Source organism: Heliangelus exortis, chromosome 10 (genome assembly GCF_036169615.1).
Source record: "Heliangelus exortis chromosome 10, bHelExo1.hap1, whole genome shotgun sequence".
NCBI lineage: Eukaryota > Metazoa > Chordata > Aves > Apodiformes > Trochilidae > Heliangelus > Heliangelus exortis.
Window position 1 is genome coordinate 18194876 of NC_092431.1, and position 26742 is coordinate 18221617.

Consider the following 26742-nt stretch of genomic DNA (forward strand, 5'->3'; position numbering starts at 1 on the left):
TTTCAACCTGATGTGGTGTGCTCTGGACACACTTTTTGCTACAATCAGGCAGGTTTAACACCCTCCCTTTCACACCTGAGACACTTTGCAAGCTCCAGATATGTGGATGATGCAATTCTTCCCCTATGTTACCAGGTTTCTGATCCTCAGGGTCAGGGCAGTGGAAAGCATCGGTTTGCTGGGAATAAATCTCTTTTACTGAGCAAAACCTATACAGACTGTAGACAGTTCACCTGCCTATAGTGAAATTTTATTTAATTTTTCAATTATTTCATGCTAGAACAGGCAGGGCCTGCGATTTATTTTTTTTTTTTAAATCCCCTGGCTTCTCACTGCAAGGAAAGAGACACATAAGATACTACACAAGGGTACTAGTTAATAGCAGAAAGGATTATCTGGCTTGATAAAACAAGAGTTTCTCCCAAAAGCCTTTGCTTGGTCTCACTGGCTCTGACACAGCAACTTCTGGATCAGCATCCCTGGCTGCTGCTTCTCTTCCATCCTGCAGCAGGAGCCTGAAAAAGGTGGGAAAGGGAGTAGAAGATGCTGGAGTAGTCATGTACCTCACTGAAGTAATAAAAAATTGTAATTCTGCACAATGCCCTCTGCAAGGTGTTGCCCTGCAATGCCAAAGTATTTATGCTCCTGATAACCAAAAAATATTTATGTGAATCTACACGTTTTCTGGTCAGCTCTTAATATATGCAGAACATGCATCTTATCTACATTTATATGTCATTATCTATTACCATGCATACAGAGAAATATATGTATTTAATGAAACCTGCATTTAATGTATGTATTTAATGAAAGCTGAAACTTTTTTGAGCTCAGATATTTCACTTTGAATGCAGTTTGAGCAAAGCACAAGCACTGCAAGCCTTGGAAGCCAATCCCAAGGGCTGCCAGCAGTGTTTTTAACAGCAGCATTGCAGTGACTCAGATATCATCTCGTGATAATCACATACAGGAACTTGAAAACCTCCCCTGATTAGCAAATGTGTTTTGTTTGGGGTTTTTTGGTTGTTGTTTTTTTGTGTGTGTTTTGTTTGTTTGTTTGTTTCTTTTTTTTTTTAATTTTGTTTATCTGCAACTGAATCTTTGGTTACTGAAGGCAGGAGCCCTTCATTGCTTCTGATTTATGAGTGGGTTAAAAATACCTTGGAAAAAAATGGGATGTATTTTAGGGTCAGCTTAATCTTTTTCTCATTTTGTGCCCTTCTTTGAACACACAAGGTCATAGGGCTACAAAGGACAAGAACAGCAGCACCTCCCCCCCCTGGAGCTGCTTGCATTTTCCTGCAGGGGGGTGGATGTGAGTACCAAGGGGGTTTTACAGGATTTTACAAAAAAGCAATTAAGAACATAATTATACACCTTGCAGCCCCTCCTCACACTCAGTCATGGACAGAAAGAACTGAAGGAAGGACCTTTCCATTAATATCTATAATATAAAGCTTCAGAAAATCCCAGTAAACCACCACCCCACTACCAGTTTAGTGCAGGAAAGACAACATAATTTTTCTTCAACTTGTCCCCTGCCAGCTTTGCTTGGCAGCAGTTGATTTTTTTTTTCTAAAAATCAGCTTTTTTTTTAACTTGGCAAAGCCTGAAGATGGGAGTCTGAGGCCCTGCACCACCAACACCCCAGAGTCAGGGAGAGGGGACAATCAGAGAGCTGAAGGGAACCTCTCCTGCTCCCAAAGTGACAACTGAGCCCCTTGGTCACAGAGAGGACACATGGCCCTCAAACATGGCCTCTGCTATAGAGCATGTGATTTAGATGCACAGAATGATATTTTTAAACATAAAGAACTAAAAATATTCACTAGGAGGGAGGTTGCTGTATTGCCTCACAACAGGGTTTTTTTTTCTGCCTGTGACATCCTCAAAAAAAGCGATGCCAACAGCAAAAAAAACAAACAAAAAAAGGAAATGCTGAACCCACGGTCTTATGACTCTTATTTTTCATATGCTGACATTCACAGGAGTTCTCTCTCCCCTTTTATTTAATATCTGCATGTATACATATGTGTAGAAAAGATATAGGCTGTAATCACACGGGCTCTGTAGGCTCCACATTATTGTGATTTTACCACTGTGATTTTGTGACTTCTGTCTCTCTGCAGCACTTCTCTCTTTTCCAGAGGTGTGATGGCATCTGGAACAGAAAGTCTGTTTTAAAAAGGAGCTTAAAAACTGGGAGGAAGACACTGCTTATCCTTTTTTAAAAGTTTGATGCTCTCTATGCCTCCTACTGAAAAATATTACTATTAGGAGAAAGAAAAAAGAGCCACACCAAAAAAAGAACATTGTCTTCCAAAAAATGAAGGTCTGGCTAACTCAGATACTATTTTTTTAGTAGGTTTTTTTTTGTGCCTTGAGCTCTCTGCAGTGCTGTGGGGCTGTTTTAAACCAGGAGCTGCCAGGAATGGTACAGAAAGTGGCTCCTGATGGGCAGAGAAAAGGGAGAGGGAGCCCCTGGAGCTCTGCAGTGTTCTCAGATCCAGCTGCTTCTCCTTGATTCTCTGGGAGCAAGAAACTACCTGAAGATTCTGGATTTTTTTTTGCTGTTGTTTGTTTTAAAAATGTGTAAGCAAAGCTTGGTTATGAGCTCTGACTCTTAATGGAGACACAAACCACGGGACCCAAGTGCACCCTACAGGTTCCAAAACACACACACTCACACCTTTATTTTATTTTTTTATTATTTTTTTTTTAAAAAAGAGCTATCGTTTATTTCAAAGCCAGTCTGCTTATAATTCATTTCAGGGTAGAGGAAGGAGACTGCTTCCTTTTGAGTACATGACACTGGCAATAGCAGTTCTCACAGCCCTGGTGATAAAGAAGTGAGTTGCAAGTTCTCCTACTTAAAAAAGGCAAAAAAGAAAAAAAAAATAAGAAAAAAAAAAGAAAAAAAGAAAAAGGAAGAAAGAAAAAAGGAAAAAGAAAGAAGAAGGAAAAAGAAAAAAGGAAGAAGGAAAAAAGGAAAAAGAAAAAAGGAGGAAGGAAAAACGGAAAAAGACAAAAGAAAAAAGAAAAGAGAAGGAAGAAAAAAGGGGAAAAGGAAAAAGAAAAAAGGGAAAAGGAAAAAGGGAAAAAGGAAAAAGGAAAAAGAAAAAAGGGAAAAAGGAAAAAGAAAAAAGGGGAAAAGGAAAAAGGGAAAAAGGAAAAAGAAAAAAGAAAAAAGAAAAAGGGGAAAAGAAAAAAGAAAAAGGGAAAAAGAAAAAAGGAAAAAGAAAAAAGAAAAAAAAGAAAAAAGGAAAAAGAAAAAAGTAAAAAGTAAAAAGAAAAAAGAAAAAGGGAAAAAGAAAAAAAGCAAAAAGAAAAAAGAAAAAAAAGAAAAAAAGAAAAAGGGAAAAAAAGAAAAAAGAAAAAGGGAAAAAGAAAGGGAAAGGGAAAAAAGAAAAAAGAAAAAAGGGGAAAAAGAAAAAGGGAAAAAGAAAAAAGGAAAAAAAGAAAAAGGAAAAAAGAAAAAGTTAAAAGAAAAAAGAAAAAAGGGAAAAAGAAAAAAGGAAAAAGAAAAAAAAAGGGGGCGGGGGGAGTGCTGCACATTTGTGGCCAGCTAGGACAAGGGCTCACAGCTGCCTGGCAGTGCTGGCAATTTACCAAAGTCCCTTCTGGTCATTCCCAGGCACAAGATATGCAAATTCAACCAACACATTTTTTTAATCATGGAGTAGAACCAAGATGAGCAGAGATGTCTGCAATCATATTTGAAGACACAAAACATCTCTAAAATGTGGGGGGTTTTTTTTGTTTTTATAATCTGTGAAGTGTGGACTTAGAAGGGGAACATAAATAGGACAGAAGTGAAACTGTTGGGATAGAAAGAAAGTAAAAGAAATATATTCTGAATCTTATTATTTTAGAATTGATTATTTTAGACTTAGAGGTAGAAGAAAATAGGGAAAACCATCTTTAATACAAATTGTTAGATGGTTCCTTTGTGGAGAAAGGGCTGTGATATTTACCAAAAAAAAAGACAATTTATTTGGAGCTGAAGCACTGCTGTGTGTATGCACATATGGAACCTGCCAGACTTGTGAGATAACAAAAAAAGTCCCCCCTGTATGTGAAATTAAGAGGTTTTTTTTTTTTTCTGACCATGAGAACAGCAATGCAGAAAACTGCTTTAAAACCTACATCCAAGGGGCAGCAATTCCAAGATGTGTAACTGTTGCATCACTTCCCATTCTTCTGGAACACTGAAATAAATCCCAAATAAATCCCAACCGTGCCTGTGAGCCACCCAGTGGGTGCTTCAAAACTCAGACCCATCACAGAAAAGCACTGACAGGAATCCAGGTATTGTGATAACCTCTCACAAAATGCTTACATATTTGAAAACATTGATGAGGTCACCCCTCAGTCTCCTTTTCTCCAAACTAAAGAGCCCCAGCTCCCTCAGCCTTTCCTCATAAGGGAGATGTTCCACTCCCTTAATCATCTCAGTAGCTCTGCGCTGGACTCTTTCAAGCACTTCCCTGTCCTTCTTGAACTGAGGGGCCCAGAACTGGACACAATACTCCAGGTGCGGCCTCACCAATGCAGAATAGAGGGGGAGGAGAACCTCTCTTGACCTACTAACCACACCCTTTCTAATGCACCCCAGGATGCCATTGGCCTTCTTGGCCACAAGGGCACATTGCTGGCTCATGGTCATCTTCTTGTCTACCAGGACCCCCAGGTCTCTTTCACCTACACTGCTCTCCAGCAGCTCAGCCCCCAACCTATACTGGGACATCGTGTTGTTCTTCCCCAAATGCAAAACTCTACACTTCCCCTTGTTGAATTTCATCATGTTTCTCCCTGCCCAACTCTCCAGCCTGTCTAAGTCTCTCTGAATGGCAGCACAGCCTTCTGGTGTGTCAGCCACTCCTCCCAGCTTAGTGTCATCAGCAAACTTGCTGAGGGTACATTCTGTACCCTCATCCAAGTCGTCAATGAAGATATTGAACAACACCGGTCCCAGTACCGACCCCTGAGGGACTCCACTAGTCTCACACCTCCAACCAGATTCTGCCCCATTGACTACAACTCTCTGACTCCTTCCTTTCAACCAGTTCCTGATCCACCTCACTACCTGATCACCAAACCCATACTTGATCAACTTATCTACAAGGATGCTGTGAGAGATGGTGTCAAATGCTTTACTGAAATCAAGATAAACCACATCTACCGCTCTTCCATCATCTATCCACCTAGTAATTTCCTCATAGAAGGCTATGAGGTTAGTCAAACATGATTTACCCTTGATAAAACCATGCTGACTGCTCTTGATGACCCCCATGTCCTTGATATGCCTGGAGATAGTGACAAGAACAAGTTGTTCCATCACCTTTCCAGGGATGGAGGTGAGGCTGACCGGTCTATAGTTACCCAGGTCCTCCTTCTTGCCCTTCTTGTAGACTGGAGTGACATTTGCTATCCTCCAGTCCTCAGGCACCTCTCCTGTTACCCATGACTTACTGAAGATTTTCCCCTCCCTTACAGAGTTGTTTACAGATATTACCATAAAAAAATTATAACATCATTACTACCATAACAACTGAAAACAAGTGGTAACTGTTGGTGGCAAAGCCAGTTTATTAGGTTTCTGGGATTGTGTCTTTCCCCTAACACGTAAAAAATAACCCAGCTTTACAGTTTGGTGAAGGGAAAATACATAGACAAAGTATTCAGTACTTCTGACATCAATTCTGGGGGCAGAACATGACCACAGTACTCTCAAGACAGAATCATTGAAACATGCTTTGTGCTGAAGATGGAATTACAGACTGAAACATTTTTCCCCACACAGTTTTAATGACACAAAGGCCCTTATTTACAGGTTGTGAGTAACTCCAAAAAAAAAAAAAAAAAAAAAAAAATCTTAAGAGAGTTGTAATAGTTGATATAAAATTTAACAGTAACACTGTAGATGCATAATTTCCTTATCTCACCCCCAACCTGACTGACCAACTTTAGAATCCTTAATTCTGATTTTTTTTTTATAATTAAAAAAAAAACACGCATAAAAAGAAACACTTGCTGACATAATTATTATACAAATAGTTATGATGGATCCTTTTGAGAAAAAGGATTAAGGACATGAGTGAGAAACAAACTGTCCAAGAGGACTGTAAACCATATTTATTTACAATAATATACACATAAATTTAGGATCAATCCTTGTCTTAAAAAAACCATTAAGGACACTAGTGTTAAAAAGCTGATTGTTTCTGAAAGGACTGTAAACCAAATTCCAGTAATGTAATGTTCAGAGTGTATAGAAAAATTCCCTTTTGAAAATGTTTCCTAAAAAAAAAAATAAAAATAAAAACCACTGTCACTGTTGTAGCAGCTTTATGCAAGAAAAAAAAAAAATTACCCTGGGTTTAATTTTCTTACACATCTTAATCATATTAGACCAAGTTGAATGATCTTTCAAAAGCTAGGAAAAATACCAATGTATTTTACTTTTGTCAGTATAATGTGCAACAGAATTATGTATTAATTCTAATAGTTTACATAATGTTAGTTATATTTGTTTCTAATGTGATCAGCAGGGTGGCAGCTTCTGAGCTGGCCCTTCCATTTATTTCCAGTCAGCATCACATGCTACAAATCAAAAACCTTCATTTTTTACTTCAGTTCCTAAAAAAAGGAAGTCACAAAACACTGTTTGACACGGCATATGAATAAAGCCATAGATTATATTCTATGGCTAATGGTTTGCTTTATGTAATTATGAGCAACCTAGCACCATTTTTATTATTAAACCTGACCTTCAGACAGAACAGAAATAAAATGGTTGCAATTATGAGAATGCAGAAGATGGCTCTAGAGAAGTAATTTCCCTCATCTGACCCAGCACCAACTCAAATTAATAATGCCAAGGATGCTCCACATGGAGCCATGACATTCCACAAGCAGGTTTTAGCTCAAAAACTGGTAACAGATGACGTATTTGGCAGATTTTCCCCACGTTTCAAGACTTAATTTACTTTGTATTGAGAAGTGATTTGAGTAAATTCCATATTCTTAACATCTTGTCCTCGGCACTTCCACCCTTAAAATATCTTAGCACTGTGGTTGCAAAAAGCTTTCTCAAGATATTTGAAAAGCATTCATGATCACTAAAAACATCTGAAACCTCTATCTTGGAAAGCCAGTAGGCTTTGGCTACTTTCACCCAGTCTTTTATTTACTGGAGTTTTTTACTTACCCTGGGACACTCAGGTCAAACACAGCATCTTTGGAAAAAAGCCTTGGTTGAAGTTTTAGTTAAAGTCAGAGAAATCATGGGACAGTTTTAGCCACAGGTTCACCTCAAATCCTGTGCTGCAGTACTCTCCGTAAGAAGGTATGCATAGATTAATTGTACATGCTAATTACAAAAAATTAATGAAGTTTTAAGTATCAAATAATTGCCTACAGATAGGGACAAGTTCATTGTTTCCCTTTTAATTGCCATGAAGAAACAGACTCAGCTTACAGTGGAATGACAGCCCAAAAGTTAGCACCTACCAAACCCAAAAGCTTCCACCTACACTGACAGCCTAAACTTTGTATGACAGTCTGAGCTTTTGTTTTTAAAATAAAAAGGTCTTATTTGCTTAGCAAGGTGCCAGCAGTCACCAAATATTCCTTCAAACATCAAAAATCTCCCTTCTCGCTGACCCAAAAACCACAAAGTACTTTTTCTCCTACATGATTCAAATGCAAGCAGCAACCAAAAATGTGAGCAAACTGCCTTACTATTTGTAACCTTGACACAAGTGATGAAGACAATCTCAGGCAGCAAGTGCTTAACTAGAACTGCTTTGTCAAAACTTCACTTGGAACTCTACTTTCATGGGTATTTATAGTGAAACTCGAGTAATTCAGAAAGTACAATTACAAAGTGCAAGAAAACATGAGATGGGCACATCTATACCAGGAAAAAAAAACAAAAAAAAAAAAAAAAAGAAAACCAAACCAACACATTAAAGTGCCATAATTGCTACAAAAGGCTGGAACTTTGCCAAGATCATAATACTGAAGCATTTGCAAACAGAACAAGCACGATTTAACACCAGCAGCTCATGGCAGGTTTTGGTTCAGGCTTTATATGTATTTCATCACAATCTGGGGGTTGACTAAGCATTAATGGCTTGTGACTTTTAAGCTTGTGAGCCAGTGTCATGAATATGGCCTCCACATGGTCATTGTCATTGGGGTTTTTGGCAGAGGTTTCAAACAATGGCATACTCTGAGAATCAGCAAACTTCTGGGCCAAGTCCGTGGGTACCTGAATAGCACTCCTCAGATCACACTTATTCCCAACAAGAATCCGTGGGATATCGTTGGCAAGGAGGTGCTGTTTGCATTCCTCTATCCACAGGGGCAGGCTGTGGAAACTTGCAATGTTTGTCATGTCATAGACAAAGACAACAGCATGGACATTCCTGTAGTAGTGCTGCACCATGCTCTTCCTGAAGCGCTCCTGGCCTGCTGTATCCCACAGCTGGATCTGGTAAAGGGAAAGACAACAAGAGAAAAAAAAAAAAAACAAAACCTCTTTATTACACGTTGGAAAGTTATATAAATTACCTGTAGCTGAGGGGAGTCACGGCAGGAATCTACTCTTCTGAAAAAATGATACTGGAAAGTTTGTGCTGCAGAAAAGTGTTGCTTTTGGGCGATTTCAGGAAGTTTTCACTTCAAAGCTGCTCACAACTGAAGCCAGGATGAAATGCTGGTGCAACCTGATCAGAAATGCAATCTTCTGAAAGCTTATTAGAGCAGGCATTTTGTACTATTTTACAAAAATAAACACTGGTCGTGGCAATAGTGCTTCTATTTGAAAAAAACAACATATCTGTTACAGCACAGCTCTTGGCTGACGTGATTTCTTATTGCCAAAACTAAAAAATCTTAGAGGAAGAAAATTTCCCCAAAGTTTTGTTCTTAGCATTAAGTTAACTGCCTATTGGGGCACTATATAAAAGTAGGAATAAATCAAATCACGCATGCAAACAGTACCACCAAAAAAACAGGACAAAGAAATCTTCTCTGCAGTCTATCTATTGGAATCAAACCCTCCTGTGATGAACTTCAGACAAAAAAATGATGAAGTTAAATTTAAAATTCAATCTGTTCCCATGAAAGGTACAGCTGACTTTTTTCCTTTCATAAACTGTTCTCCCACTAGTATAGCTTTCCATTCCTTTGATCCAAATGTTTCAGTAAAATGTATTTAGAAATTGCAAATGTCTTGAAAGTTAACTTTTTTACCATTTTTACAAGTGATTTTGATACTAAAAAAAGAGGAAACCCAAGTGTCAGAGAAATTAGGTGACTGCAAGATGCATCACGGATATCAGGATTACAGCATCACACACATTTTTTTTCCAAGTGAGAACAGCAGAAATAGGGTGAAATGGAACAGAAGCACATACAAAGTCTTGATAACTGTGACTAATAATAAGACTTTTTCTACAAATGCAGGATTCATCAGTTTGGAAATAATTAACAAGGATGATGATCCAGATACATGTCAATCATGGGACACTATGAATCACTTGTGTGACAGGTGAAGGAAAAGGAGTAAGTGATGTTTCAGGTTGGTGTGATTTTTTCTGGAATATTATGTTCAACCCTCGTTAACCATCTCCAGAAAAGTCATAGAGGAGCAGGAAGAAGTGGCAGTCACTGGTTTGATCTGAGAGTTTACATGACAGCACCAGAGCAGCTTGGCTTCAGCAGTCCTGTAATCTGCAGGTTCTGATCTACAGAACATCCACAAAGATCCACAGACTGCTTCTAAGAGGGTCATTAAGATAAAGAAAAGAAAAGCAGGTACCTTCAGACTCTGGTGGCAGAAAAGGGCAGTCAGCTGCAGCCCCCCCTCACCTTAGCACAAATACCCCCTTTTCCAGTAGATCTGCTAAGGGTTAAATACAGGTTAAAAATCAGGTTAAATACAGGCACTTAAGTTTGGGTAAGATTCACCTCCCCAGATGAGAGGTAATTCCAGTTCTATGCATGTATAAAACATGATTAAGACAGGAGACTCATGGAAAATTTTTATCTACTTAGAATTTGACAAATTAAAGAGAGAAGAAAGAAGTAATCCTTATGTTCAGACAACACATTGTCAAGGAATCCCTAAAGATGATCTTGGAAAATGCTGTATGAAATTAATTTAAAGAGGGAGCTCATTTTCACAGGCAGCTGTGAGCTTACACTTCTCTCCCTGCCTGATTCACAGAGCAGAAATCAGTCATGCTTCAGGCAGGCACAGATCTGAGAGTGTACTGCCAGCCCTGGTTAGAGAAGGGGAAATTAAAGGTTTACATACCTTCCAAGTTAAGTTTAAACTACAGTTTCTTCTACATTTTATTTACATGCAGCTTTCAAGCTTGAAGGCTATAATCTGAAATGAAAGATTTCATAGATTCTTGGTACAAAAGCATTTGCCCTGAGAGGCAAATCATTCCCCTCTCACTTTAGAAGCTGCTTTTTTCCTTTAACATGTGAACTTTAAGGAGACCATTCCACTGCTGCCTCCTCAAAAAAAAAAAAAAAATTGTTCTACTGGAAAACAACAATGAAAATGACCCTTGATAAATTAAGATTACTATTTTGTTACTAGTTTAATAGCACCCATCTTCAAGGGACCACATCTTTTATAACAGTCCTTTAAAATGTGTGATATAGAAATCTGGTTTAATAGCATAATTCAGTTAATACATCTGTGGACAGAATCTCTTTGTCACACTCCCTAGAAAAGACCAATGATGCTTAAATATCTTGCCTCAGCTATCACCTCCCACCTCCTGACACCTTTCAGTGGATCCAGCAAGGCTGTTTTTCTAAACAAGGACTCCCTTAGCATGCATGGTTTATAACACACTGGTAAAAACATAACTGGCCTTTAATAAAGACAAAATGGTAAACTACATCTCCTTTTTCAAGATGCAGGGGAAAAAAACTTGAAGGGCTCACAGGTGTAGAACATGATGTCTGGACTTTCTTCTCTGCAACCATTGCTCTTTCAGTGGAGGTCAGTAAAGAGTGACAGTGTTTTCCTCCATTTTCAGTGCTTAGGTCTATTTAGGAAGAGGAAAATTTAAAATGCAAAAAAATAATTTATTGAAAAATTCAATTTATTCAACATCAAGGCACTGGTGTTTCATACAGATCTATGAGCCTACTGTACAAGCTACAGAGGAACACACTTGTCCCTGTGTCTTGGAATTCTACATCACTGCTGTGCAGGAGACCCCAATGAGAAGAACTGTGGCTGTGTTCCTGCCAGTGACACAGCATTTTTCCAGCTGCAAGGGAAATCTCAGTGCTGTAGCAGCAAAAGAATGACCACCCAGCTGGCTGGGGGAAGGGAGAAGAGAGAAAGAGAAGAATCTCCTGCAGCAAGAAGAGAAATTCTTCTGCTCAGCAAATTCTGTGTCCAGTTCTGGGCCCCTCAGCTCAGGAAGGAGATTGAGGTGCTGGAGCAGGTCCAGAGAAGAGCAAGGAGGCTGTGAAGGGATCCAGCACAAGTCCTGTGAGGAAGGGCTGAGGGAGCTGGGGGTGTTGAGGCTGGAGAAGAGGAGGCTCAGGGGAGACCTCATCACTCTCTCCAACTCCCTGAAAGGAGGTTGGAGCCAGGGGGGGGTTGGGCTCTTTTCCCAGGCAACTCTCAGCAAGACAAGAGGGCACAAGAGGTCTCAAATTGTGCCAGGGGAGGTTTAGGTTGGACATTAGAAAGAATTTCTTTCTGGAGAGGGTGATCAGCCATTGGAATGGGCTGCCCAGGGAAGGGGTGGATTCTCCATCCCTGGAGATATTTCAAAAGAGCCTGGATGTGGCACTCAGTGCCATGGGCTGGGAACTGCAGCGGGAGTGGATCAAGGGTTGGACCTGATGATCTCTGAGGTCCCTTCCAACCCAGCCAATTCTAGGATTCTTCAGGGTACAGCAACAACAGCAGTAATGTGGTTGATCTGAGCTGCTCTTTCCTGGCTCTACAGGCTCTGCTGTGAGACAAGTGAAGATGAGTGAGGGCAAGTGGCAAAAAAATTGGAGCATACTTGCTGAGACACAGCATCCCCCTTAGAGGCAGCATCCTGGCCACAGTGGTGAGACTTACTCTTTTAAAGCTGAAACAAAATGTCCAGGAAAAAACTGAGTCTCAAAGGGCCTCCTGTGGCCTTCCTCAGCCACAATTGGTATGTATTCAACAGGTAAGTTTCTCAAAAATGCAGTGAAACCACCAGTCACAACATATTTAGCAGAATAGCACAATAACCTATGTGAAGAATCTCAGAACTGTGAAATACATATTATTCTATATTCTTCTTCCCTCCAAGTGGTTATGATCCAGAGGTGCTGCAAATCCCAGTCAAATAAGATGGTGCTGACAAGAAGGGATCCCTCAGGAGGTTCCCTCCTTCAACGTGGACAGCAACAAACCAGGGAGTACAGAATCTCAGCTATCAGCCAAAAAAAGTGATATTCAGTGGTTTTATAAACAAAAAGTAACAATGACTCCAACTAATTTTTAATTTTCAGTAAAATAGAAGGATTTAGGTTAAAGAAAACACAGAAGAAGGAAAGCAAATGGACTTATATGCCCTCTCCATTTCTTTGGTCAATAATTAGGTAAGGAAAAAGTATAGCTTTCAGCTACCTGACTGTAAGTTGTAATTACAGATCCTGGTGATAATAAATGGGAAAGCACAATTATTTACTGTTTTTTCCTTGCCCCAAACTTTCCCCTCAATTTACTTTTGTATGACTAAGCTTTAGGTAAAGCTATAATCAGAGTAAAAAGCCACAGTGGAATTTGAGCTAGGTACCCAACCTGTCATTGCCCAGTTCTGAACCACATTTGCCTAAACATGCAGCAAAAAAAAGCCTAAAAAAAATGTTTAAAACTCTAACACATTGCTATCACTGATGCTGCAGTCTGTTCCTGAACAATGTTCTAATCTATTAACAGGACATTTTTAGAGCAAAACAATCTTAACCATCTTTATGGCTATGTGGACTTGAGGCCAATGAAGTGCTATTCTTGATAAAAACAGAATTTCTGGGAGGCAAGAAGCTGCTGCTAAGGCACAGACGACACTAAAATACTGCTAAGTTACAGATCTACCACCAAGTCCATTTTAAGGTGATGGTATTGATTAGCACCTGCCAAAAGCTGTGGAAAAGCTTGGCTGATGGCAGAAATCTTTCATCACCATAGAAACCTACATAGTAATTACATATTCAACAGGAGCAAGACAAAGTGGGTTTTTTTACAAGTTGCAGAGCAAATACAGCTGAGGCTACCAGCGACTTGACACAGCCCCATGGCAATCCTTTGGTACCGAGCTGTGACACCAGAGCTGAGCAGCACCAGGGTGGCAGGGAAGACCCGGGATGTCCAGTCCAGGTTTGGGGTGGAACCGACCTTAAAGCTCACCCTAATCCCCCAGAATGGGCAGGAATAGCTCCCACCAGCCCAGGTTGCTCCAAGCCCCATCCAACATGGCCTGGAACACTTCAGGGAGGGGGCAGCCACAGCTTTTCTGGGCACCCTGTGCCAGGGTCTCACCACCCTCAGAAGAAACATTTTCTTCCTGACGTCTAACCCAGACCCAACCTCTCCCAATTTTATGAGCCCTTCGCCCTCTCAATACACCCAAAAACTCCCTCCCCAGCTTTCTTGTACCCCCTTCACACACTCGAAGGGGTCTCCCCGGAGCTCTCCAGGCTGAACAACCCCAACCCTCTCAGCTGTCCGCACCGCAGAGCCCTCTCCATGCTCACCTCCCTCCTCTGGACTCGCTCCAACAGCTCCACGTCCCATCCCAGCCTGCGCCTTTCCCGGGAAGGTGCCCACCGGCCCCATGCTGTCACCCCCCTCCCGTCCCCCTCCTCACATCCCCGCATATCCCGCGGGATGAGCCCTCCTGACAGCAAATGGATTCGGGACCCGACGGCTGCGCTCCCCCAGCACCCCGGGGGGTCCCAAGTGGCCAGAACGTCATCATCACCAGGACGTCCAAGGAAGGGATTCTGCCCCTGTGCTCAGCCCTGGGGAGGCCACAGCTTGAGTCCTGTGTCCAGTTCTGGGCCCCTCAGCTCAGGAAGGAGATTGAGGTGCTGGAGCAGGTCCAAAGGAGGCAACTGGGCTGGTGAAAGGACTCGAGCACAGCTCCTATGAGGAGAGGCTGAGGGAGCTGGGGGTGTTGAGGCTGGAGAAGAGGAGGCTCAGGGGAGACCTCATCACTCTCTACAACTCCCTGAAAGGAGGTTGGAGCCAGGGGGGGGTTGGGCTCTTTTCCCAGGCAGCTCTCAGCAAGACAAGAGGGCACAAGAGGTCTCAAGTTGTGCCAGGGGAGGTTTAGGTTGGACATTAGAAAGAATTTCTTTAGGGAGAGGGTGATCAGACACTGGAATGGGCTGCCCAGGGAAGGGGTGGATTCTCCATCCCTGGAGATATTTCAAAAGAGCCTGGATGTGGCACTCAGTGCCATGGGCTGGGAACTGCAGTGGGAGTGGATCAAGGGTTGGACTTGATGATCTCTGAGGTCCCTTCCATCCCAGACAATTCTATGATTCTACGATCAGGCCCGTGGCTGTCGCGACAGAGCCGACAGAGCCGCGCAGGGCGCGGTGTCCCCTCCCTCACCCACCTTGATGCGCTCGCCGTCGATGGTGACCGCGCGTTCCCTGAAATCCACGCCGATGGTGGCCTCGGTGCGCTGGGGGAAGCGGCCGGCGCAGAATCGGTAGGTGAGGCACGTCTTGCCCACGTTGGAGTCCCCGATCACGATGATCTTGAAGATGCGGGAGCGGGCGGGGGGCAGCCCGCCGGGGAGCGCGCCGCTGCCCGTCAGGCTCAGCTCCAGCGAGGACTCCAGGTCGGACGCCGCGGCCATCATGGCTCCGGGAGGCCCGGACGGACCGGGACGGGGATGTGACCTCCCCGCTCTCCTTTCTCCTTTCTTTCTCCCTCCTCTCCTTCCTCTTCCTCCTCCTCCTCCTCCTCCCCCCGCCCGTTTCCCGCCGCCCCGGGGCAGACACCGCCCGCAGCTCGCGCTGCCCCTAGCGCCACCGCCGGTGACGTCACGGGCACTGACCCCGCCCACCGGCGGGGAGCGGCAGCACGAGGGAAATCTCGCGAGATCGTGAGGGCCGGGTGGGTGCGGCGGGACCGCTGCCCGGTGGGACCTGAGGCGGTACCGGGGGGGGGAGGGAGCTGAACCCGGTACTGACCCAGAACCTGACCCGGAACCTGTCACGGAACCTGACACCGAACCTGTCTACGAACCTGCCCCCCGAATCTGCCCCCTAACCTGTCCCGGAACTTGTCCCAGAACCTGACCCCGAACCTGTCCCGGAATCTGCCCTGAACCTGCCCCCGAACCTGCACAGGAACCTTCTCCCGAATCTGTCCCCGAACCTGACTCCGAACCTGTCCCCCGAACCTGTCCCGGAACCTGACACCCAATCTGTCCCCAAATTTTTCCCCTGAACCTGCCCCGGACTCTGCCGCGAAACCTGCCCCTGAACCTGCCCCCGAACCTGCCCGGAACCTGCTCCCGAATCAGTCCCCGAACCTGCCCCGGAACCTGACCCGCGGAACCTGTCCCGGAACCTGCCCGGAACCTGCTCCCGAATCAGTCCCCGAACCTGCCCCGGAACCTGGCCCCTGAACCTGCCCCCGAACCTGCCCGGAACCTGCTCCCGAATCAGTCCCCGAACCTGCCCCGGAACCTGACCCCCGAACCTGCCCCTGAACCTGCCCCCGAACCTGCCCGGAACCTGCTCCCGAATCAGTCCCCGAACCTGCCCCGGAACCTGACCCCCGAACCTGCCCCTGAACCTGCCCCCGAACCTGCCCGGAACCTGCTCCCGAATCAGTCCCCGAACCTGCCCCGGAACCTGACCCCCGAATCTGTCCCCGAACCTGTCCCGGAACGTGCCCGGAACCTGCTCCGAACCTGCCCCCAAAATCTGCCCTGAATCTGCCCCCGAACCCGCACCGGAACCTGCTCCCGAATCAGTCCCCACACCCTCCCATTTCGTGTGGACTCAGATGGACATTGTAACTAAAATTGCCGTGAACTAGAGGAATTTTTTAAATTTTTTTTTTTTTTTCTTATTTTTAATTTCCCCTAACTCTTGTTTTTATACATAAGCAGTGTCAGGCACTGCCCTGCAGCCCCATGGCGGCTGCTCTGCAGGGACCCACGGTTCAGGGTCTGTTCTTGTGTGTGCAGGCAGAAACCTCCAGAGGTTGTGAGTATTTTGTAACAGGATCAACAGGAGGACTTGTTGTCAGGGTTTGGCACTGGCCTGGCAATTAAACCCAGTAACAGAAGCTCTCTATTAATCTCTCTCTCCTCTCTGATAAAGAAAGGAGAGAGAATAAGGGAGAGAGACTGATGGGTTGGAAACTAAACTACACAGCTTTAATGGAACAGGAATGATAAATAGGAAAAATTACTAAATATATACAAATACACAGGAAAATTGATACCACCTTCCTCCTCCCTTTCCCCCAACAACTCTCACGTCACCACTGAGGCTGCAGGGCAGCCCTGGGAAAGTCCAGGCTGGAATCCTGGAGTCAGCAGCAGTTGGGAGCTGGAGGCAGGAACACAGGGATTCAGGCTGGGATGGATCAGAACCACAGGCAGAGGAAGGGATGGAATCCTCCCAGGATGCTGAAGCAAACAGGGACAGGGGAAGAAGGGGAAGCAGGAAGGGGTTTGACCCTCGTGATCCCCCAAATTTATCCTGAGTATGAGGGGTATGGGATGGAATCCTCTGTTTGGTCAATTCTGGCATCTGTCTTGTCTGTTCCTCCCCAAAGGAGGCTGCAGGTGGGGCCTTTTTACTCCTTCTGGAGGGCAAAATGTTCCTCAGAGCTGAGCAGTGTCCTTGGCTCTGCACACCAGGCTCTGGCTGTACCTATAACCATGGAGTTATCAGTCCCAGCAGCAGCCACTGACTGAGAAACTTGCTGTTCATTCCAGCAAGTGCAGCTGCTTACAAGAGACTGAGCTGAAAGCAAAAGCACAAGACAGAAAATCACCTTTATCCTGGCCCAAACCAGGACACCTATATTATATTTATATATATATATATACTATATATTATATATATATATATATACACACCAATATAATACCAGTGGGTATTACTGAGTATATGATCCAGCCCTTAGGAACCCCAGCTCTCAGTCTGCAAGCCAGAAAGCCACCATTAGGGCAACAATTACCCAAATTCCTTCCGTCTACATCGGCTTCCAAGTTTCTGGATTTTTACTGCTGAAACTTTGCCTGCAGCCTGCTTCTCACCCGGGCTGCTGCCCTTGCTTGAGTTGGTCACAGATTTATTAAGGCCAGGCCATACTTCCCTACTTTTTGTGAGCCGGGGCAAAAGGAAAGGGAAAAGGGGAAAGGGATTCCAGGCAGGAAATCTTTCCCCGGTGTGAAAACCAACCCCAGCTCTCAGCTTTCCCCTTCTCAGGCCGGGCACTCCCGTATTTGCTTGTTCCTTATCGGTGTAAACTCGTTCCAAACATCGGGAGTGCTCCTGCGGCACAGGAGGAGCCGGTCCCGGTCCCGGTTCCCCCGCGGGCAGCTGGGCTGGGTCTGGGGGAACACCCAGAGAAATGACTCTTACATCGTGGGGCCCTACAGAGTGACTAGCATGGGGCTGAAGGGCAGTGCCTGTCACTGCTTATATATAAAAACGATAGGCTAGGTTAAATTAAAAAAAAAAAAATTAAAAAAAATATTTAAAAATTCCTTTCATTCAGAGCAATTTTAGTTTCAATGTCCATCTGAGCTCTTTATACTTCCTTTCTCCCTTCCTTGGACCAGCCTCATGGAAGCTTATAGAGAAGTACAATATATAGAATATTATATATAAAAACAATAGGCTAGGTTAAATTAAAAAAAAAAAATAATAAAAAAAATCCTTTCGTTCAGAGCAATTTTAGTTACAATGTCTGTCCCTTTCTCCCTCCCTAGGAACAGCCTAATGGAAGCTTGCAGAGAAGTACAATATATATAATATAATATTATATTTAAAAACAATAGGCTAGGTTAAATTAAAAATAAAAATTAAAAAAAAATCCTTTTGTTCAGAGCAACTTTAGTTACAATGTCCATCTGAGTTCTTTCCCCCCTTTCTCCCTTCCTTTGAACAGCCTAATGGAAGCTTGCAGAGAAGTACAATATATATAATATAATATAATATAATATAATATAATATAATATAATATAATATAATATAATATAATATATAAAAACAATAGGCTAGGTTAAATTAAAAATAAAAATAAAAAAAAAAATCCTTTTGTTCAGAGCAATTTAGTTACAATGTCTGTCTGCGTTCTTTATACTCCCTTTCTCCCTCCCTTGGACCAGCCTCATGGAAGCTTGTAGAGAAGTACAGTATATAGAATATTATATATTAAAACAATAGGCTAGGTTAAATTAAAAATAATTTTTTTAAAAAAAATCCCTTTAGTTCAGAGCAACTTTAGTTACAATGTCTGTCTGAGTTCTTTATACTCCCTTTCTCCATTCCTTGGACCAGCCTTGGAAGCTTGCAGAGAAGTACAATATATGCAATATAGTATTATATATAAAAACAATAGGCTAGGTTAAATTAAAAATAAAAATTAAATAAAAAAATTAAAAAAAAAAATTAAAAAATTCCTTTCATTCAGAGCAATTTTAGTTACAATGTCCATCTGAGTTCTTTCCCCCTCACAGAGCAGCACCTGTAGCTCTCTGCTGAGACAAGATGCCTCTGTTTGAGCTGTCACATCATTTATTCTGTCAGGAGGAGTCATTTTGCTGCTCTTTGACAGTGAGATTATTCAGGTGTGAGGGGGCTGTGCCACCCAGGGCTTCTTGCTGTCCCTTCTTGCTCCTTGTGCAGCCAGGCTGAAAAAAGGGAGCAGAAACAAGGATATTTTTACAGCCTAAGGGTTAAGGACGTGGGGAAACCCTGAGCTCAGGTTGGGGATGCTCTGGTTTGGCCTCTTGCCCAAACCCAAATCCAGAGGGATATTTTAAACATCTGTTTACCAGGGGCTGCCGGCTGCTCCTTTAACCGAATTTGATCTGGGTTATATCAGGAGGGCCAAAGTGAATTCGAATCAGATCCGAGCTCTCCAGCATCCCCGAAAATCTGTTATTTCAACAGCAGGGACTGTAACTGGCAGAATCGATGCCCCCATCTAGTGGCCGGCAGCATCCTCAGTCCCTAAGCTGAATTTTACACTGACACCCCCCGAATTTTACACCGAGCTCCAAACAGGATTAAGAAGTCAATAAAAAGTGAAAGTTAGTGGTACCTGGTAACATTTATTTCCAGCTTTCCTTGTAGATGGCGTTCCAAATGGTGTTGGAAAGGGATTCAGGTGTCTTTTGTAGTGGCTTCTTCTCCCTCTGAAAGGTGAGAAGAGTAACAAGGGCACAGGAGTTATTCATGGAATGGGAAGGGAAGGGAAGGGAAGGGAAGGGAAGGGAAGGGAAGGGAAGGGAAGGGAAGGGAAGGGAAGGGAAGGGAAGGGAAGGGAAGGGAAGGGAAGGGAAGGGAAGGGAAGGGCAGGGAAGAGAAGGGAAGGGAAGGGAAGAGAAGGGAAGGGAAGGGAAGAGAAGAGAAGAGAAGGGAAGAGAAGAGAAGAGAAAAGAGAAGAGAAGAGAAGAGAAGAGAAGAGAAGAGAAGAGAAGAGAAGAGAAGAGAAGAGGAAAGAGGAAAGAGGAAAGAGGAAAGAGGAAAGAGGAAAGAGGAAAGAAGAAAAGAAAAGAAAAGAAAAGAAAAGAAAAGAAAAGAAAAGAAAAGAAAAGAAAAGAAAAGAAAAGAAAAGAAAAGAAAAGAGAAGAGAAGAGAAGAGAAGAGAAGAGAAGAGAAGAGAAGAGAAAAGAAAAGAGAAAAGAAAAGAAAAGAAAAGAAAAGAAAAGAAACTAGCAAGTAAGCCCTGTCCTAATTCTGCCACAAGTAAAGTTTCTAAAATTCTTTGCTATAACTGGTGGCTCAGCAGCTCTGATCCACAGTAGCCAAGGTGTCCTGTTCACTGTGTTTTCCTGCCTCAGGATCTTTTGGGCCATTTGGTTTCCCTGAGGTGAAACACATCCAACACTGAATATCATGTGTTGGTTACAATGCTTCTCCAAATACAGCCAGCACAGCACTTCCCAAAATGTTGAGAGGTGCTTCCAATGCTACAGGAAAATGTCAGCTCACCTCTCCCTGACTGCTCTCCCCTTTGGTCCTCCAGGTTAAGCAACAGGTTAAAAAATTCTGACTAAGGCAATAGCTCCCATACAAGGAGATCTCAGGAGAATCTTGGCTTAAGTCACTTTTATAAGAGCTATTTCAGTGAAGCACTGGAAATTTCATCACTTCTGCTACATATGTAGGAATAAAAGTGTTGATTAGATCCTTGCATTTCATCCAGCACAGACTATTTCTGGATCTTCCTTTCTAATCTATTTGGAGACAGTCAAATATTGTTGAATTTCTTTATATTAATAGAATACATTAAAAATGTTTCTTGCTATAAAAGCATTTGAAAAACCTTTTGTTTTTCTTCTTTTGCAAGGGCAAGTACTTTGAATATGCTTTTCAGATGTGTTCAGTGGTTTAATGTACAGAAGTGTAAGCTCATGGTTATTTTAATTTAACAGATCTTTCTAAGGAAAGGGGATTCTTAAAATAGTTGTAAGTCTCTAGACTTGCTCAGCATTTCAAGAGCAGTTGTGTCTGCCTTCCCTTAAAGACTTATTTTAACTTGTCAGTCCCATGAAAATCCAGGCTGTTCTGGATCTAAAAATTATATCTGCTGGGTTTTAAGAGACCAATTAGGAAAAACCATGTAAGCCTGTTTCATGTTGCTTCTTACTCTCTCAAGGGATCAAAAAGTTTCCAGGTGTGTCCTTTTGGTCCTTATAGTTTACTGACAGGCAATTTAAAATATTTTTGGTGTTTCTGCAGGGATACAGTGCCTCAAGAACCAGAGAATGGTCCAGGTTGAAAGAGCCTTCAAAGGTCATCTGGCATCTGGATTCCTCTGGGGGTTTTATCCTTTTGTTTGAATCTCCCCATCTTCCATTTTTGCAGGGAAAAATCCTGTGGTTTCTCAAGGAAAAGTTCTGCTATTTCAAGACTTTGCAAGTCTGTGAGTTTGCCCTCCCATTAACATGTTCCTTTATGACAAAATACAGAAATGTTGCAGCGAGAAAGTGCAGCTTTTTGGGAGGTAGGATTTAAGGACCATTAATGTCAGTTCTTAAAGCAGACTGAAAAACCAAGTATTAACACACCCTGCTGAAATGGCTCGTCTATCTTTGCACTGAAATAAAGTTTTGGCACAGCTGCTTTTGCTGCCATTTACTGGAACATGACCTTCTCATTCACTTCCCTGCCCTAGTTCTTGTCAAAACTATAAAACTAAAAGATTTAAGGAAATTAGAAGAAAGAAAAGTTTTTCAATTTGTGGCTTGTGCTTCGATTTTTTTTTCTTTTTTTTTTTTTTTGCCTGCCTGATGGGAGATTGGGGCTTTAATGTTCAGATCAGTGTATGGTTATGAGCCCCATCCACTGGCCATGCCAGAAACCTCACATCCCCTGCCAAACATGGGCAAAAGAAAAACTGAACTTTATTGCTACAGCTTTATGAGGGACAGCTTAAGAGGACATTCCTCCTCACAGGAAACTTAAATGGCTGTGGGATTTCATCTTCAGTGCTTGAAACACTGCCCAGCTCTTTGGGTCTGTACAAAAATGTGATGTTGTGCAGCTGCTGGATGGCAGTGACCAAAATAATGAGCCAATACTGAGCCATTTGGCCTCTCTAGGTGGCTGGTGGGATGACAATCACTTCTGAATCAAGATTTTATCACTGAAACACAAGTTTTCTGCATGTCCCAGACCCTGGCTGGCTTACCCAAGCGAGACAGAAAACCTGATGGGTCCCTCTTGAGATGCAGACAGCATCAGATCCTGTGAGGAAGGGCTGAGGGAGCTGGGGGTGTTGAGGCTGGAGAAGAGGAGGCTCAGGGGAGACCTCATCACTCTCTACAACTCCCTGAAAGGAGGTTGGAGCCAGGGGGGGGTTGGGCTCTTTTCCCAGGCAACTCTCAGCAAGACAAGAGGGCACAAGAGGTCTCAAGTTGTGCCAGGGGAGGTTTAGGTTGGACATTAGAAAGAATTTCTTTACTGAGAGGGTGATCAGCCATTGGAATGGGCTGCCCAGGGAAGGGGTGGATTCTCCATCCCTGGAGATATTTCAAAAGAGCCTGGATGTGGCACTCAGTGCCATGGGCTGGGAACTGCAGCGGGAGTGGATCAAGGGTTGGACTTGATGAGCTCTGAGGTCCCTTCCAACCCAGCCAATTCTGTGATTCTATGATCAGGGGACAGCCAAGCTGTTCTGAAGGGTTTTGATCTGCAAAATGGGTGTAAAACTAAAAGCTGTGTCCCTGCTTTCCCTCTCCCTGCCACAGCACATGCTGTGCTCAAGGGCATTCTGCCTGGCCCCAGGGAGCCCTGCAGAAAGGCTCATTAAATGTCACCAAGCTTCTATATTTACCTGTCTGCACCACAGCCTCTGATAAATCATTCCTGGGCAGCAAACCAGTCCAACTGGGCTGTGCTACACCAGAGGTTCACACACAGACTGGAGACCTTGATCCCCAGGATATTTTTTTGGGATATATTGTGCATTTTATGTTCTAGCAATAGTTTTCTTCAAATAGTCTAATACCAGAGTGTGGTTTGGGTTTTTTCTGCAAGAATAAGCTTTTCTCCTTCTTTTTCTCCCAGGCTCTCATTATTTATCATCAAAAGCATAGGCCTAGTCCTGTTTTAATTAAATCATTGAATTAAAAAGTCCCACTTATGAACAAAACTGGGAACTGTCCCCACTTCAGTCCCTTTTGGTAAAATCCTACTAACATTAGCAGTATCAGTTTTGGTTTCAGCAAGAGTAAGGCTCCAATAAAATCTATTTTACCTTTATAGACAGCAAACCCTTTCCCTGCTCCCCTCCTCCCTGAAAAAAAACCCATCAAACCAACCAAACAAAAAAAAACCAAAGAAGCAAAAAACCAAACATATCAACTGACATTGGTTGTTGGTTTCCATGCAGAGGCTGGAAGGTCCCAAGATGCTGAGATGACAAATCTGATTTTTTACCAGTACTGTGGTCCCACTCTGGCACTGAAATCCCCCTCCTAGGGCATCCCTGAAGGAACAGCAGTCTTCAAAGTGTCCGCCACACAAAATCAGCATTTTCAGTCTTTAAAGTGTCAGCCACACAAAATCAGCCTTTTAAGAGAACCACATGTGAAAGAATATTAGAAAGCAAATACTATATTTGTACTGCTGACTATATTATGATCTCTCAGTGAAGAATCATTTATAATGTAAGTAGAAAAAGCAAAAAAAAAAAAAAAGAAAACCAACCCAAAATGGATGGAGCTCATGCATCTGATAATATTGTTGGCATGGGAATGAGGTAAAAGCTGCATTTTCCCAGTGGTTTGCTCAGATGTCCCCTCTGCTATGGGAGTGCTAAGCTTCTTTCTGTATTCAGAGTTCTTCTTGTGTTTGTTCCAGTTTATTTCCAGTTCCAGTTGTCTGTCTTTTGCCCTTTCTTGACATTCAGCAGCATTCCTTGTCTCCATAGGAGAGAATCCCCTGAATCTTCTGGCTTGGATGCACTGGAAAGGATGACTGGGAGTGATGCTTCCCTGCCCTTCAGAAGTTACTGTCAGGTACACAAAATGCACACAACCCATGTGAATAATGCATGGTGACCTGAATTTACTCTTGCAGAACAAATCTTGGAAGAGAAGGGCACGGAGGAAAAGCCTTGTGATGCTTGTGGGTTAAAGCTGAGAAAGCAAAGTGACCCCAGAGCAGGGTGATGAGTCCTAAGTTGTTCATTCCTATTTTTGTCTGAAAACCAGTGTCTTGCATCCTTCTTCTCTTTTACTTACACATAGTGCCTAGGAGGAGCTGGAGGAACAACACAGCACCTGCCCAGTCACCTAAACTCTTCTCCAGCTTCCTGGTGTTTCCAGCTCTCTCTTCCTCTGTGGCTTTAATTACAGTGGAAAACAGAATAAATCCAGTAGAAAAGGCAGTGGTAATCAAAGAGCTGAACAAGACTTGATCTCTCCCATCTCCCCAGGTACTTAACACACAGTGGTATGAAGAAATCTCAGTCCAGTTTTGCCAAACAGTACCAAAACCCAACTGAAAGAGGACAACCAGAGTGAGCATCCTGTGATATCAAACACAAAGCAAAGGACACATGGGGGAAAAGATGCTCAGCTGGGGACAGAATAGGGATGGAAAAGCACAAACAAGTTTTCTCTGCAATAAAAGGCAAAGATTTTTTTTCCATCTCAAGGGCCTAAAAAATATTTCCCTGTTACCTTTCCGAAGAACATTTATTGATGCTGCAAAGGGAAGGGAAATGCAGAGTTATGAGCATCTGGTGATTCCTGCAAGAAAAAAAAAGCTTAAAATACAGGATGTAAACAGCCAGAAGGCAGCATTTTCCTAAAACTTGAAAATATACTTGCATAGGAAAAAAGCAACTGCAAGAAAAATTAGTAGATAGTTAACAAAAGCAGTTAAATGTATTACAAGAAGTGTCCAATGAAAGAAACCTGTTCCTGCTCTCAGTCTGCTGGGACATTTCTGGGGGGCTCTTAGAAGTATGGAGTGATGGCTTTGAGTTGGTTTTGAGAAATTCAGGAGAAAATGCCAGACACTACAAGGGCCTGAAAAAACCCCTACAAAGTCACCACGGAGGTGCCACTTTTCCTGCATGAAGCCCTCTAACAGCCCCATTTCTAGTCAAACTTTTTTTTCCCCTAAATAGAGATAATTTACACAGCCCTTGGGTTTGTCTGCGTGAAAATGGAAAAAAAAAAAAAATCACTTGAGTGCAGTTTTGGAGCAGTGCTGACTGCTACATCTACAGCACAGGGAAAATTCCTCCTTCCCCTGCTTCCCAGCACTTTGGGTGTCACAGAATCCGAATGAGAACATGGCTTTTGTACTTATTAAAAAAAAATAAATTGAAGAGGACAGAACCCTGACATTGCTTTGTTACCTGTACAAGAGTCAATCAGGTTTTCCTTTGGTTTAAGAACAGGATTTACTCAGCTCCAGCAGCACCTGATGAGGTTTGATAGCTACAAGAAGGGACTTGCTGGGCAATTAGGGAGCATTTTGAGGGACAGAACCAATGCAGAGGCTTTGCCTTCCTCTTGCTGCACATGAGACCTTCTGAACAGTTCCCAGAAGGATGCCAAGGTAGTCTTTGGAGCAGATGGAACTGAGGGCTGCTGATGGAGCCAGCTCTGACAGATTCCTGCAGATAAAAGAACATAAAAACTGCCTTGGGGCCTCATAAATCCTCTGTTCTCTTAAGTCCTCCTGTAGCCAATCATCAAGTGCTCTTCCCAGAGATGGAAGTGGGAAATCTCAAAGAATTAGAAGCTGAAGGCAGGCAGTTTCCCAGCATGCATGCCCCTCCCTGATCAGAAAAGACAAATTAAGTTAATGAGGGCATTGGTAAGGAAGAGATGCTTTTTTTTTTTTGTTTTTTTTGTTTGTTTTTTTTTTTAGGGGATGCTATTTTTTTCGTGGGCTCCAGTTTGTGCAAAGCAACTCTTATGGCAACCAGCCCCCCTTTCACATCCAGAAGGGTAATAAATGTGAGGATACAGCTCTAATCACTTCAGAATCTCAACAGCTCCTGCCCCCCAAGGGATTTATAACCAAATCCAGACCCTGCAAGTGCTGGAGCCCACAAGATGCTCGCTCAGAAAAGCCTCAGGGGCTTGTGGGTGGGCAACAGGCAGCTACTGAAATTTATTATTCCCCCCCCCAACCCAGATCCAAGGAAACCAGCAAATGCTTCTGCAATCACAGCTTCCTTCTCAAACCCTTTTTAAGTTCAATCCTTGAAAGCAAGGGCATTTCCCAAATCCCTATTTGGGATCTTTCAGGTCTTTGTGGCCTGAAAGAGCACATCTTTTTTGATGTATGATTGATTAGCTTTTAGGGTAGGAAAGAGGGCTCCCAGGTGAGGCCTGACTCTTCCATACTGATCTGAAGGATGGCCTAGCTTTTCCATACTATTCTCACCCCAATTTCCAACCCATAAACACAGAAGGAGATGATGGGGAATGAAGGGAACCAGACAAGGGCTCATTTATGACCAAGCTGGTAGGCACCTAAGGAGAGCACTGAACCCTACAAGGAAACACTGGCACTCATTTACAAACAGAACTCAGCATTTTTATTCATTGATTGACTTCCTGCCAGTTTTTGATATTTGCTACCACCAGAGAAGAGCATAAAAACACAATACAACATTTTTGTTAACCAGATAGGAAGGCTGGAAGGGAAAGCAAATCCCAGTACACTTGCAAGTAACTTAGTGGATTTTATAATTAGTGTTTTTTTCTTTTAATGGATCAGCAATGAAGCAACAAATGTGCTGTTGCACTGAACCAAGAGATCTTTTTCACTATTTTTGTGGTTTATTGCATTACAATTTAAAACTAAGAGTTCTCCATCATCAGACATTGTTCAGCAACCAAGTCAATGACACTTTTCCATGGTATATGCTAAGTGGCTAAAATTAAGCAGTAGCTGAACTAGACTAGGACTAGTAGAGGTAGATACTGAATGGGCAGTGCCAGGCAGAAATATTCTGTCAAAGAA

At 43.0% G+C, this 26742-nt stretch overlaps 1 protein-coding gene across 2 annotated transcripts; it reads right to left on the reverse strand.

The window, feature by feature from the left end:
- Positions 1–5567: 5567 nt before the first annotated feature.
- Positions 5568–15087, reverse strand: RAB33B (RAB33B, member RAS oncogene family). 2 transcript variants are annotated; one of them, XM_071753802.1, is made up of 3 exons: positions 14655–15087; positions 8276–8497; positions 5568–6300 (listed from the first exon to the last, which is right to left on the reverse strand). In XM_071753802.1, the coding sequence occupies exons 1-3, from the start codon at positions 14901–14903 to the stop codon at positions 6136–6138; spliced, it is 636 nt and encodes a 211-aa protein (XP_071609903.1). In that variant the 5' UTR covers positions 14904–15087; the 3' UTR covers positions 5568–6135. The 2 variants fall into 2 exon arrangements, with proteins under 2 accessions (XP_071609903.1, XP_071609902.1); XM_071753801.1 differs by having other exon boundaries at positions 5568–8497; positions 14655–15083.
- Positions 15088–26742: the final 11655 nt, after the last annotated feature.